The sequence below is a fragment of the Cyprinodon tularosa genome, unplaced genomic scaffold (genome assembly GCF_016077235.1).
Source record: "Cyprinodon tularosa strain WSP-4 unplaced genomic scaffold, ASM1607723v1 ctg27, whole genome shotgun sequence".
NCBI lineage: Eukaryota > Metazoa > Chordata > Actinopteri > Cyprinodontiformes > Cyprinodontidae > Cyprinodon > Cyprinodon tularosa.
Window position 1 is genome coordinate 1,462,672 of NW_024038974.1, and position 15,768 is coordinate 1,478,439.

The window sequence follows — 15,768 nt, forward strand, 5'->3', positions numbered from 1 at the left end:
TGTGAAAAACATGGTGATAAAAAATAAACGCTGTGCTCGCCGTTATCTCGGGGGTCTGACAAAGGAACTTCCATCGCTCGACATCGGTGTGAAGCGGCCGTTCAAAGTAAGGCTGCGAGCGGCGTGGGAGCGATGGATGACAGACTGAGACCACAGTTTCAGGATAAGTGGAAGGCAGCGCCGGGCAAGTTATGCCACCGTTAGCGGATGGATTGTAGATGCTTGGACTAACGTGTCTGCTGGCTCTGTTGTTCAAGCTTTCGCAAAAGCCGGCATTATTTCTGAGGAGCTGCGCTGCACGGAAAGTGACTCTGACAGCGCAGAAGGGGAAACTGGCATGTCTGATTTAGCGCAGCTGTTTAATTCAGAAACAGAGGATGATGACTTTGATGGGTTTGATTAATACTTTGTAATAAATACATGAATAAAGCACAATCATACTCAGTTTTGCTCCCGCTCTATTTTTCTACCTGAAAACTTAATTCAACAGCAGCCTCTGGGCCGGGTCTCCTCCTCTTCACCGCGGTGGCTGGCAGGTGTTTTTTTCATCTAAATAATCTAAATCTTGCAGCTATATTTGCTGTGGGAATAAAGTAGTTTTAATTAGGGCTGCAACAACGAATCGATAAAATCGATAAAAATCGACTTTTAAAAGCGTTGGCAACGAATTTAATCATCGATTAGTTGTGTCGCGCGATTAATGCGTCATCCGCCGCCGCCGTCATCCGGGGGAAGAAAAAAATATGGCGGAGCGAGTCAGCGCCGCAGTTGCAGTGTTGCCAACTCAGCGACTCTTCAGACCCCCCCAGCGACTATTTTTCAAAAAAGCAACTAGCGACAAAACTGGCAACTTTTTACGGTGTCACTGGCGGCTTTTGCCTGCCGTGGGGCGCCTCCCCCATCCCAACGCCTTTCTCCCTCTCCCACAGGAATCCCTCTCAGCGCGGCAGTCAGAGTCAGAGCCGCAGGATTTTAGTGAGGAGTTTACCCTCAGCGTCCAGACTGCAAATGAAGCGCGCATGCGCCGGGGTTGACGGCGCAAATTGATCACAATAATTAAAATAGCCTGTGCTTTGTAAAGTGAAAAAAGTCGTAACATGCAACTTTTGTAAAAACAAATGAACATGGCACAGAAGCACCACTGTTATGACGCAGCACCTGAAAAGAAAACACGTTGGAGCCTTTGATGGCAGTGAAGAGAGCTGATCAGCAGGATGAGTAACCATGTTTGTTTGGTTTTAAAGTGGGGAAACGTAACGTTAGTTTCTCAGGTAGCTCATCTGATGCTTTCCTTACCTTGTTAGTAGGTTACAGACAGTGATAAGGTTGGCTACTTATTTTACTTTTAATTTCATTTAAATTTGTTTAAGCAGCGTTTATATTTTCTTTATAAATAAATTAACTTGCAAATTATGAGGGCAAGGCTTTTAAAGTTTAAATCTTCTGGCAAAGATAAAGAAAAGAAGATCCTGCAATTTATGGAAGTAAAGCAGAATAAAATCCAGCAAGATCAGTAATATGTCAATTAATTATCTGCCACATTCCCATGTAAATATCTGTCTTTGGAGGATGTGTTTTTTAGCACCCCTAATTCTCTCATTTTTATTCCAAATACAATTTATAATTTGAATCACAGGGCTATTTTTATCTCTATGGTTCAGTATTTTCTCAAGCAGCAACTTTAACTGCTATACTTTCCTGTCTTAAAAGGCAGAACTCTTCTAGTCTAAAAAAACTCATTTGTTGAAATGGGGGGACCTATTGTTTGAACCCCTTAGGGGCTTTAAAAAACAAAAATGCCTGTCTCTTTTTGCGCTTTATGAAACAAAGTACCCTATATTTTGTGGATGTACAGCTACATTTCTCATGTAAATTTGCGTAGTTTTTACACAAACATTTATTTGTCATATTGCACCAGTACAGTTAATGAGCAACCTGTACTTGTGTGCTTGTTTGTTCTGTCTAAAATGTTTATTTTGGAATAAAGAGGTTAATATAAAAAATGTTTTTGTCCGATTCATCGATTAATCGAAAAAATAATCGGCCGATTCATCGATTTTTAAAATAATCGTTAGTTGCAGCCCTAGTTTTAATATGTTTTTAAGTGAGAAAGTCCACCTGAAAACTTCATAATTGCAGTCAGTTCATCCAGATTATCTATTTCTGTCGGAGGCGCTCAGACCCCCACATACCAGCGGTGCACCGACAGTAGAAATCCTTTCATCAGCAGCCTCTAGGCTGGGCAGCCTCCAGGTTCACCGGCGGCTGCTGGCAGGTGTTTTTCATCTAAATAATTTTAGCTGCAGGCACCAGGATACCGGTAATAAAAGCGAACAAATTCCGTCGGCAGGTTTCAGGATTTTAAGTTAATTTAGGAGTGATCACAGCGCTGTGTCATCTGCGATGTGTCTGTCTCACGGCCAGCACCCAGGTTTGATTAATACTTTGTAATAAATACATGAATAAAGCACAGTCATACTCAGTTTTGCCCCCGCTGTATTTTTAAATACGCAGTTGAGGTATTTAAAGGTAGAAGAGGACATGTACCGGTATATAAAAAACGCGCCCTATAGTCCGGTGCGCCTTATGTGTGTGTTAAATACAGAAATGGGACACATAACTGAGAGTGCGCCTTTTAGTACGGTGCGCCTTATGGTCGTGAAAATACGGTATAAGTCCCAGCCATATCTTCAAATGCTGCAGAAGCTTGCTGCTGCTTTACCTATCAAACCGTTTTCTTCAACTCTACTTTCTATGAATATACAGCACCCTAAACAACCAGCTTCTTTATCAAACCCTTTTTCTAGCTCATTCTCCTTCTAGAGGATGTCAACTACTGTCCTCTGGACATGCATCACCTCAGCAGTTCTCCCCATGATGTGTGTCCAATTGATCAAGGCTGAGAAGTCATTAACAAGCTAAAACTTTGCAGCTGCTTTGAGTTATTAAGCCGATTTATCAATATTTACGAATTCACATTATTCAGATTTTCAGTAAAAAAATATAGGCTTTTTATTATCTGTAAGCCATAATCATTACCAATATCAGAAAAGTAAGACATGAAACCATTTGTAATCATGCTATATAAGAATTTTTTTTTTACTGAAATTACCGAAAAAAGTATAGACATTTTCCCACAGTGTTTTAAGATATAACTATGGTAGACACTCTGAATCAGCGGTGCCTTTTGGAGTCCAAGCAATTCCTTCCAAAACTATTTAAAGAGTACAGTTCTACTTCTGTAATACATAACTACCTGCTGTTTCTTTTATTCACCAGGGACTCACTATAATATGATTTTGATTAAGGCCTTAAAGCGTTAGCAGTGCAGGTTGACTAATTCATAATGTTTAGCATTGAATCTGAAGAGGGTGGATATGCTAATTTCCCATTTTGATACTTCATATGATATTAGGTCCTTACCATTCATGTTTCTTTATGCAATGAATGAGGAAAATAGTAATTTCTCTTTTAAATGCAGCTTTTTTTCTACTGCAGCATTACTCTAGCAGCTAAACCACGCCAACGTCAGGCCGACAGCCTAGATAGAGATGCCATTTTCTGAATAAAAGTTACAGAAACAGAAATAACTCCATTATTCTTCACAAATATACTCAACAGTGAGGGTGAGAGAGCCACATGTGAAGCTAATAAGACTTATGAAGCCATCAGGAAAATATACCAGAGGAAAAAAAAAATGTTAGTGAAAAGGTGCCAGTTAGAATGCATGGAAGGAATAGATGGGACATGTGCTTGCTGAAAGAACAGACGGCAACCAAGCCATTTGCGATGCCACTAAAAGTCCATGCTGTGCAAAGGTAAACAAATTGACAAACAAAACCTTGTCCACTCCTTGGTGGCTTTTCTGGCGAGGGAGAGGAGACAACTATAGCTACTGGAGAAGAGATGGTGGTGTCAGAATCTCCTGTGGGAAAACAAAACTCTCAGACAGGAGCAAATCATGAGGAAGGGACACATCCTTCAAATGATAAACAGAATGGCATATTGTACATGACACCTATACAAAGTGATAGAAGAGGATATTGATGGACTTTGTAAATGTCTTTGTTAATATGGTTAATTCATACTAATACTGGTTAACAAAAAAGGTGCTTTAAGTTTATTAAATGTACTAAAGAAATAGAGCTTCAACATCCAAACTAGCCATACCAGTTTAATATTTTCTCATTATAACCAAAACAATCAACGCATATCTTGGGAAATGTTTGTGATAGATCATCAAAAAGCATCACATAACTGACCTATGAACTGTCCACTCACTAGCTTTCTCTGAAAAACGTCTATGGCGCTCATACAACAGCTTCTTTCATACTGAGGTTAAATTAGACACAGGTTCACCATTTAGAAATAACTATGGTATGAGGGCAATGTGGCTGCACCGGATTGAATTTAGAGGTATCAGAGTAGAGGGAGTGGTATATAGATCTTATCAAACTTTGAAGAGATTCATATATCTTCCTTTCACTTTCCTTTTATGCTTATGCTTCTTTCAATAAATCCCACCGAAATACACTGAAGTTGGTTAGTTATAAAACCAGAATTTGGAATATGTTCAACAGAGAATAGACTTTTCAAGGCACCAAATCACATAGTGAAAAAAAAACACTTCCATTTTGACTGTGCAACATTCCTAAAGGATGTGCTAACTACTAACTTCTGTTGAAATGTCAACCTACTTGATGACCTCATGTGTTGTTCTTAAGAGTTTATCATGCCTTAAAAAAACAACAACTGAAAACTCGATCCTTTACCTGCTCTTCCATCTTGGTCTGCCGACAGTCCTCCCCAAGACCACCTCTTCTGTCTCTGCTCAACACGCTGGCTGCGTTCTAGGGTTCGCCTCATGACTGCCTCGTAGTGCTCCTGAAGAATGACAAGACATCAGGGTTTCCACTTCATGTAATTGATTGTGGCGCACCGCCGAAGCTTAAGAAAAGTTGCCACACCTTCAAACTGAAGTTGATTTATTTATTTATTTCAAATATATGTTAATACGACATAATGAATAGGAGCTATATATACATAGCCTACATTTGCAGATGTACCCTAACCAGAATCAGGTTTGTAAATTAATTGAGATATAATGAAACCTAAGAAGTTTTTTTTTTTTTTGAAAAGAAAAAAACAAAATAAAAACTCTAGCTACTTCCTGTCTACAAGGCTGGCTTCTGTCCATAGTGATACTAAGAGGAAAAATATAGATTACAATCCGACATGGTACCAACTTAGCAATTTGGATGCTATATTTAGCAACTTTTCAGACTTCTCTAGAAAGCGACAAATCTACCATCTTTTTGGAGATTGTGGTTACAATGTGAAAACACAGATCACTGAGTTGATCATCCTCAGCGAGCAGCTGGGACTGCTGTGAGCCCCTCAATCATCCTAAGCCCTGAGAGGCAGTCAGCCTCAGCAGGAAACCATCCCTGCAGTCAGGGAGAAGAGAGGCTCACCTCTGTTAAGAGAGTCACACATTTGTGAAGCTTTCACTGTTTTCGTCCTACATTAAGGCAGAAGGTAAATATACATTTTAGCGTAATGTTTTTTTTCCTTACTCTTTGAAAGTATTGCATTAAAATAGAACCCTCCCTACATTTAATTCATACACAGCCGAATCCACTGTGTGTTGCTCTGCTTACCGTCTTTAAGTCAAATTTGGTAACATCGGATTGATCTATTTAGTTTAAGTGCAGGTAATCTATTACTGACTACTTGAAATTGTTACATAAAGTTCACATTTTATTTTCAAATCACTTTGCCTCGCCAAAAGGGACCTTCCTCTCGGCTATGCGCATCAAAGCATGGATCATTGCATTGGAGTAGAGGGAGAAAAGGAAAAAGAAAGATACCTAAAGGTTATGTTGAATGAATTTTTAGGTTGTGAAAACAACCTTAACATTGACCTATGCTGCATTCAAGTGATGATAACACAGTTAATTAATATAGATATTATTGCATAATGTTATATATATGTTTTGAACTGCAAGACAAAGCTTAATTTTGGGTAACTTTTACAATGACAATCTTTACTGATTGCATTTTTAGATGAGTCTAATAAAGATAAAATAAGAGCTAAAGGATTTAAACAAAAAATCAAAATTACAATCATTTTCAACCAATTGTACATTTTATTTCAATTTTCCTTTGCACTAAATATAAATATGTAAATATGTTACTCCAGGGTTTCAGCTTTTCCATGACTGTACTGTACCCTCTGCTAGGAAAGTGCTTACTTCTACTTGCATGCATAGGATCTGCATGCTTGCTGGAAGTTTTTCTTTCCTTTCTTTTGGCAGCAAAGCCAATGTAAACATACGACCGCCACCTCAACAAATTGTCTCTTAGTCTTGATAAATGGTACGTGACCAGTGCTTCTGCTAATTGCTAACGCAATTCATCTCCAGCCCTGGTTAAAATTATGCTGTTATACTCATGGCACCGGCGTTGTGCTTGTCATTGTTAGGCCTGCAGCAATAAAACTTTTTTCTGGATTATAATTGTCCCAGAAGTTGTTAATATTCTAATTCTGTTTGAATACAAAAAGCTCTCACATAGCAGCTTTCAATTCCAATTCTGTTTTTCAAAAGAGGCAAATGTTTTTTTTCTCTGGCTTGCTGAGCCTCAGTCACAAGGCTCTCATGCTACACTCGCTATGCTAAGGAAATGATAAGGGTGAATGGAGACTAATAAAGCAGGGTGAAACCTTTAGCCATCCAGACTCTACAGTAGGAAGAGAGGGAGACACAAGATAAACGAGTGTGTAAACATAAATTACTGAGGTCATTCAAATTTGTGATGAACTGATTTATTGTTTATTGTGAAAAGTCTAGTCATCATCTTCTGACTGGCTTCTAGATAGAAGTAGTAGGATTCAAATATTAAGATGTCCTTCACTGGCACTATCAATCCACTATATGTAGAGAAAATACTCCAAGATCTTATAGTTTTAAAATGACTTTATAAGAAAATCTATATAATAAAACAATCCTTGACATTTTACCTTTTCCTCTTCCAGCTTCTGCTTCCTCTTCTCCTCCACTGCCAATCGTTTCTGCTCCTCCTTTCTTCGCTGCTCCTCAACCTTTTTCTGCCGTTCCTCCATCTGCCGTTCTACTTGCAGCTTAGCTTTGCGCTCACGCTCCATGATCTGGGACTCCCGTAATGCTGACAACATAAGGATTGTCAAAGTGTGTCCCTGAATATGAGAGACTATCTATTGTCCTCTATGTATGTGTGTGGTATAATCTCTATACAGAAACACCAGAAGGCATATTGGGCTTGTTTTTGTCTTAAAGCTCGAACTAACAGCAAAACACCATCTAGAGTGTATAACATAATGAACAAAAGAAAAGTTTTACCTAGGTGTTAAAAAAAAAAAAAAAAAGTATTTTAAATGTAACTTCCTACAAACCAATGCCGTTGCTTACCTTGCTGTCTTTCAGCCTCTTCCCGCCTCTCTTTTGCCACTCGCAGCCGGTCGTCTACTCTAAGTGCTGCACCGTCAATTACTAAAAACATGCAGGTATGAATCGGGTTTAAAATCTAAAAGCATGCGCAGAAACTCGTACAACTTGCAGGTGGATTATGCAGAAGCAGAGTGTATGGAAGGCTTTGTATCATGCTAGCAGATGTGTCCATGTGACTGTCATTAATGAGCTTTGGCAACTGTTACAGTAATAAGATGATGACTGACCTCCTTTAAGCCACACCAGGAGGATGGCGGAGGTGGATCGTGTTTCAATGGTTAACAATATGAAAGGTAAAGCTGTAAGAGCCTTGAGCATCTGTGTCAATGTGTATGGTGACGTATACCTGGCTTACAGCCCTGAGGTTTAGATGGTGAGTTGGTTGCAGGTCCCGGACTGTTCCCTGCTAAGCTACGTCGCTCCTCAGCTTGTGCCTGTGCAGCCGCAGCTGTAAGGAGACAAACACATGCATGTTCTATAAAAATCAACTACATATAAACCATAATAATCGACTTTAGTTCCATGGTATTCATTCACCCATCCAAATCATGAAAATTGGGCAAATCGATCAATTCCATGACTGCAGGCGTGTCACATAAAAAACCTAGGCATGGACACCATTTCTATTAGCATTTGTGAAAGAAGACGTTACTCTCTAGAGCTAAGGGAATTCAATGTGGTACTATAATAGGATGCCACCTCTGCAACACTTGTAAATATCCCACTGTAAAAGCTCGGTGGTAAAATAATCAAGGGGAAGCGACTAAGCCACATAAATAAAGTGCAAAGGCGGCGGATGTTAATGAGCATGTTGCCCACTTTCTTCTAAGTCAATCACTACAGACCTCAAAACATCATGCGGCCTTCAGATTTGCTCAAGAACAGAGCAGGAGGGAGTTCACGGCCGAGCAGCTGTATGCGAGATAGACATGTAAACAATAACTGACTTACGATTCATTAATGGGTTATTTATCCACAATTTATAAGTATTTTTTCTACTTTGGGAAGAGTGATTAATCAATTTTAATTATTCATATTTTCTGTTAAGATTACTTTTTAAGAAAAGAAAAAAGTTTTTTTGCCCCAATGCATTCCTTTGGCTTCCATAGCAAAAACTGACATTAGTTTATTTTTTTTGAGGTCTGCTAATAACTGATAAACAAGCTCAATGTTTAGTTCTACTAGGTGCAAACATTTGGTATGTTTACATTACCAAGTGTGAAACAATCATGAATTCTGTGGCCCTTTAAATTAAGATCAACTCCTAGAGGAGATGATTGAAATGAAAGAACATTTTGAAGAAGAAAAAAAATGAATAATCAAATTTGATATGAAAAAAAAAAATCAGATTAGATTTTCAAGCTATTTTAGGTATATGTCTCTGTATGTTAAGAAGAGGCTTGCTGGTATTTGAAGCAATGCTGGAGTGGAGGCATAAAAGGCAGAAAAAGATGAATCCATCAAGAGTTCAGTCGCAAATTATTTACAGTGTTTAATGCGAGAAGAATGCAGAATGCAATTTATGTGGTCCTTCTTATAAACATCAGCACTCAGTCGTTTAAAGGCACTGCTAGCAGCATAAAGTGAGAGCTACATCACAATTACAGCCCACACCACTGAAAAACCAGTGCGACATATCTTCTTTTAATGATAGCTTTTCACATATTCTATTTATCTTTTTATATTCAGTAACCCAGGCTCCTGTTTTAGTATATCTTCTTAATATGTCTAATCTAATAATGTACAAGAAAAGTTTAGTTTTTTTATTCAGAGTATTTAATAAATTGTTGAAATATAATGATGTACAATGCACTTTTTTTTTGATTCAGCATATTCTAATAGATATGTATGCACTAATGATTAAGAGAAAATTGTTTTGTTTTTTTAATGGCCCCTTATCAATCAGTTGATGGATAAAATCCATACAATTTAGATTAATTAAGTGAAAACATGCATTCCAAAACAAGCATCACTATGCAAAGTTTGGATGCAGCATCCTCTGGACTCTAGAGCAGTGGCGGGGATTTTCCTGCAGCAACAATTGGTTCTTCTTCATCTGGCCATCTGATGGATTAGTTTGGGTTTAACAGTTGCCAGAAGAACAGCAAATTCTCTGACTATAGAGGAAGGGATAACATTTGGTGAAAGGGGAATTGTGTTTTCCCAGAAGCTTGGCTTGGTCTCTTAGCTCATATGAAAAGAAGTGAATGCTTGGACATAGCCAAGCACTGAGCTATATGGGCGAAATATAATATCTCGATATAACTCAGTGGCTATATAGGATATTCATCAAGATGCTTTCTTTACTGCAGCAATTACAAAAAGGCCCATCAAGTCAGAGCTTCGTCTTAGATGCCAAACACGCTCATAAATGAACAAACAGCAGTAGATAAACATGGAAAATGGCTGAAACATAACCCAAATTATGATTATAAAACGACTACATTAATAGAAATTAAAACTAATCTCTTTTGAAAAACAAATAAAATAAAATTACAGTATTTTTGAATTTCCGGCCCTACTGCAACATACCAAGTGATTTTAGTTAATTCTATGCCACTGACATTATGTGAATCCTAGATCAAAAGAACTCCAGAATATTTCAACCAAACAGATCCAGTAAATATGGGACACATTTCTATTGCTTCACTAAAACCCAAAGGCCACAAGGCAAGGAAATGGAGAGAATGCGATTATTTTTTCATGAGGCCTGGAATCAATCAAGAGCTCCTTTTCCTCTCGTTGACGTCTATTCAGCACTATGGAACTGCTGACGAAGAGCAAAATGACTAGCACTTCTATGGTACTCACAGTATTGACTGACACTTTAAAACCGATCCAGAAAGGTTTCACTCACTCCAAAACCAATATAAAAGGTCAAAGGTAACCTTTATCATCCCAGAGGAGTAATTTGTTGGCCAGACAGCAGTCACATAAACACAAGCATAAGGGCAACGTTAAAATAAAAAATCTAATTCATTCAACTGAAAGCAGCTAAAAAATATGTGTTTTTTTTATTTTTTATTATTGGTGTGCTCTTTCTACTGTGTGGCATCCTGTACCTCCTTCCTGTAGGTAGAAGGGAGTTATCTCCCCTTAAAGGATGGCCACAGCGGGATGGTTTTAACCTCTGTTATAGATCTGGTGTTGTAAAGTGACAGAGTTCATTTAGAGATATACAGTCTTTTCTATTACTGCAGAGGTTGAAAATACCCTGCAGATTTCTTGTTTTTAAGTGAAAGTGACTCTTGCCAGCAAAGAAAATTTAATAAAACAAACACATTAAACAAAACTGATATGAAAAAACTTTTGAGAAAAGTGCCCATGCTTGTGTGACCTTCTGGCCAATGACTCAACCTGTGGCTCAGATGTAATTATTTTTATCAATAACAATGTCAAGGTAATTATTCTGTTGCACCAGTTCAACAGTTTGATTAGAGATAGTTTCTAAAGAGATCGATGTAGTCCTTCTCCAGATTCTTGGCACATTTCTTTTGTCTCTATACCAATTTTTAGAAACAAAGCTTTGCATCATTTCAAGACCGCACTTAGAAATAGGCCATTTTTAGACTTACTGCTAAAGAGTAAAACAATAACAGAGCTGTCTGCAAATTTTATGTGGCTATAAATTGAGATGAGACCCTGGCAATCACTTGTAAATAAAACAAATAGAAGAAGCAAATCAACCATATCAAAATCTTCTTTGTTCTTTGTGTACTGAAATACGTGGATGTATGTACAGGGTTTACACCGGACTGAGCAACTCTAATTTAACACTTTTTAACGCTATTTTAATGCTCTTAGAAATAATTTTAATGCAACAACTACCCATGACTCTCATATATACACAGCAAATTCCTTCATCTTTACTGTCGGCAGGCTGCAATTCCTCGATTTCCAGCCACTTTTGTTGAAATTAGCATTTCACCCATTCAACAGCTTTTTCTCCGCCTTGAGCTTCTTTTCTGAACATATGGCTTGATAATCAGCTGGAAGCAGTTCCACGCAAATATGCAAATATATCGAGATATAATATATTGCAATATATTTGCATATTTGCAAATATATATATCGTTTAATAAATTGTTTTTATAACATTTTTTTTCTAAATAAAGCATTTTAAATGCCAAAATAATCACATTTAATCAATTTTAATGCCAATTCAGGCCTTTATTTAAAAAATAATTATTTAATAAGTTTTAATTATTTTTGATGATCCGCGGAAACCCTGATGTACTGTAGGGTTAGGCAACAATTCAATATCAATATACTGTATACTGATATATAATTTAACTTACAATTACTTCAATATGTAGTCTATAATCACAGCCTTTTTCCCTGAGTGACATTCCTTGTTTGATGTAGTTTTATACTTTTTAAAGAAAATATATTTTTTAAATGTTACATAGAAGGAGTTTTCTAAACATGGCACAATTGTCACAAGTTTGTATTGGCACCTTTTGTTTACATTCTTGCCTTGTCTTTCTGAGAATATGTTTGTACTAACATTGGAATTATATCGTAATTTTTAAAATGAGGAAATATATTGTGATATACGTTTTGGTCATATCTTTTAAACCTAACTGAATGCAGTTATTAGTTGAACAAAACTCCATAAACAGCAGTCTGACAATGAATTAAAAAACATGAATAAAAGTGTCACTAATGCATCTTCTACACCTGCGATATATTTAAAAAAAAACAAAACAAAAAAAAAAGTAAAAATTTAACCTGTGCCAGATCTAAAACCTACTTAAAATGTGCGTCCTTTAATAATTTGATGTTTTGAACATTTATCAAAAGGGATGTCCTAAAAAAAAAAAAAAAACCTTGTTACTATTGCGGAAAACAAACTTTAACCAAGGACACAAGTGTAGGTACCAAAGGGTAAATGTAATATCAGACTGAACTTGCACTGAAGAGTTTCTTCCTCAAATTTCTAGTTTGGAATGTGACGACTTTGTAAATGTTTTACTCAGTATTAAAAATTTTGCAAGATACCATCTCCTTTAAAGTTGATTACCAGTTACACAAGACTTTAAAGTAGAGATTGACTGATACAGTTTTTTTGTAGATCAGTTGTCAATACCTTGACATCAGTTAAACCGATCCCCGATATATGCTGCCAATATTTTTGGGTGGATTTTTGTGCCAAAATTGCATTTCCTTCCTCCATGGTAAAAATGACTAAATGATAAATGTTATGCAATTCTCGAATTAAACAAAGCATTAATAATACATAGCAAATGTATGGGAGTAGCAATGCATACACTCTATAAGGTCTCAAGGCATGAATGCTGAATGCCAGGGTTGAGTTTCTTTCAGATAAGTGGAAGAAACTGGAAAAAAGTCCAGGTAAAGTCCTGGTAATAGATCATATTTAGGAGAACCAGGATAGTTCAATTGAAAAGTCAACTCACTATATCCACCGGGCTACATAAGGAGAAGTCTGTATGATAATTAGGGGTGTAAATAATAATCGTTTTGTATCGATGCATCGATCCAAAAGCCGACGATCCGATGCATCGACACGTCCGCAAGATAATCGATTCATGTTTTTTTTTTCCTCCGGTCTATTTTTATCCATTTGCTCCTGGGCGTAATTCTCCCTCCCGTGCTGCGGTGCCGCTAAACCTATTTTGCCCTCCTACCGCGCTTCCTGGTTATACTCTTACAGCAGTTTGTTGCAGCAAGCTACACACAGACATTTTTAAATTATGCTCAGTATTGAACCGTGGTCTGTGCTACACACTGTGGGTCTAGATACGGCCGAGGCGATGAGGAAGTGGGGGCGAGTTTAGTCCGACGACGGAGGGACAATGGGGCAAAAAGAGCGGAGATTCAGCTGGAAAAAGGGTCCCAGCGTTCTCGCGCACCTCGCTCATCTAGCGGGTCAAACTTCACGAGTTGTTTTCCGCAATTTCGGTCATAAAAACAAAACAAGCCGGCCTCCTGTCTGGTGCACTGTTTGCAATCAGCTACAATCTGGGAGAGGTGCAGCGGAGCGTCTCTCAAGGGGGCGGTGACGTCGACACTGGAGCCTTCTTCTTCTTTTTTTTTAATGGCGGTTGGCAAACAACTTAATAGGTGCATTACCGCCACCTTCCAGAATGGAGTATGGACCAGACAAACTATTATATTCTCCCTAAAATACCCGTTCTTCTTAGAAAATTAAAAATACTACCAAAAACTACATCCCCAGATGACCTTTGAAACAATTTCCTTATATCTAGTTTATTTTTATTCCTGTCTAACTCTCTACGCAACATCTCTCTTTCCTGAGTATATTTATTACATTCTAAAAAAATATGTTGGACAGTTTCTCTGGAGCCAAGGTATTGCATTGAACTCATTACACTGATATTGTGCAGTATTTTTGCAGTATTTTTTGATGCAACTTTTCTACTTCTGTTATTTGCTGTTGTTTCTAAAGAAAATGCATAATGATATTACAGCTTTCATTGATTTATTTCAAACTTGAAACTTTGTTTAGCCTGTAAGGTGTAAAAAAAATAATAATAATAAAAAAAAAAAAAATTAACCGATTAATCGAATCGAATCGTGGTGTATTCCTGAGTATCGAAAATAATCGAATCGTTGGGTCAGGAAATCGATACTGAATCGAATCGCCATGATGGATGTGATTTACACCCCTAATGATAATAGACACAAATTAAGAATTTATATAATTTATTAAGGGTATTTAATAAAAAATCTGGATGACTGAATAACTATTGGTCACAAAACTTGCAAAGTACCAACTGTGTTAAAACACTGTATTTACACATACACAACAGCAGCAATATAGCAGCAAAATACAGTTCAGTAGTTCAGTTTATTCTTGCTACGTAGCATTCGGAAACAATATTAAAATTTTAAAACCTTTTCCACATCTGCTATTCATGCACTAGGTTTATAGATATTGAACCCCACCTCAAAATTATTACTGAATTTGGGCCTGCAAAATAGTCTCAAAAACACAAAAAAACTTTCCAGTAAATCTGACCTTCACAATTTCTTCCGAAAGAAACTGAAAAAATCCTGGGAAAAAACAGCATCCGGAAGAAACTTCCAAACCTGCTGAATGCACATAATGCTAATGTCGGCCAAAAATATCAGTTTATCTCTACTACAAAGGGACCAAAAAACAGAAGTCTTTTTAAATAGTATGTATATAGCCAAATATAAGTGTAAAGGTGCAAATTATACAGCAAGTTTGAACATATTGAGGAAATAAAAAGTCAAGGAGACTTACAAAACTAAATACTGTTGACAAACTAAATTCAAAGCTTAATTTTACTATCTATTGTTTATTAAAAATAAAATTCAAATCTACAACTTCTATGATGACTGGCAAATTGCACACATGGACAGCAATCTGGAAAGTGCTTTTATATTGTTAGGTCTAGTTTTAAAGACATAAAACTTGCATCCCTGCAAAGACAGAAAACAACTATTTATGGCAGTAATGATTATGCTTAGAAAAAAATAAATTCCCTAGGTTTTCTTATTTTCCATTTAACCATACTTCTGCAAGATAATTCATCCATTGTCTAAACTAAAAGAGTATTGTGCCTTCAAAATGGATACCAAACAAGAAGTGAAACTTAATGTGCAGATGCAGTTAAATACCAAGATAACCACAAGAGAATTAAAGAAATGTTTTACAACATACGTTTTTCTTTCAATCTTTATTCTTCTGTGGTAACCAAATCATCCTGCATACACCACATGCAGTGATCATGATTTCTCACACTACAGAGTAACATGATACGTATATCCGCCTGCCTGCATGGAAATAAACTCCCTTCCAGTGACTAAGCAAGGAGAGGAAAGCCAAACCCTGCATAAAAGAAGCACAATACAGATGATTATGAGGTGCCCCCAGGGACATAAATCAGAATTAACTTGCATATACACATATTAAATTACACTCTTCCATATAATATACTGAAAACCTCACACAAACACTAGTAAAAAGCTCTCACATAAACTAGTGAAAACATTGACCTCTTATATAATCTACTCAAAAGCTCTCATACAAAGTAGTGAGAACTGTTCATATAAACTGGTGAAAAGCTTTACCTTTCATACACACTACTAGAAAGCTTTCATATACACTATTAAAAAGCTCTCATATACACTACTAGAATGCTCTCATATACACTATTAGAAAGCTCTCATATACACTATTAGAAAGCTCTCATATACACTATTAGAACGCTCTCATATACACTATTAGAACGCTCTCATATACACTATTAGAAAGCTCTCATATACA

At 37.0% G+C, this 15,768-nt stretch overlaps 1 protein-coding gene across 20 annotated transcripts in view; it reads right to left on the reverse strand.

Annotated features, from left to right (window-relative positions):
- The window catches only part of map7d3 (MAP7 domain containing 3), a 52,667-nt gene that overhangs the window by 21,095 nt on the left and 15,804 nt on the right, over positions 1 to 15,768 (reverse strand). For 13 of the 20 annotated variants that reach the window (XM_038289561.1, XM_038289582.1, XM_038289572.1 and 10 more), the window contains exons 2-6: positions 7,834 to 7,935; positions 7,449 to 7,529; positions 7,022 to 7,185; positions 4,773 to 4,884; positions 3,842 to 3,925 (exon numbers count right to left, since the gene is read on the reverse strand). In XM_038289561.1, coding sequence (XP_038145489.1) covers positions 3,842 to 3,925; positions 4,773 to 4,884; positions 7,022 to 7,185; positions 7,449 to 7,529; positions 7,834 to 7,935 — 543 coding nt within the window. The remainder of the gene's footprint in view (positions 1 to 3,841; positions 3,926 to 4,772; positions 4,885 to 7,021; positions 7,186 to 7,448; positions 7,530 to 7,833; positions 7,936 to 15,768) is intronic. The other 7 variants (XM_038289580.1, XM_038289578.1, XM_038289581.1 and 4 more) reach the window with 2 other exon arrangements.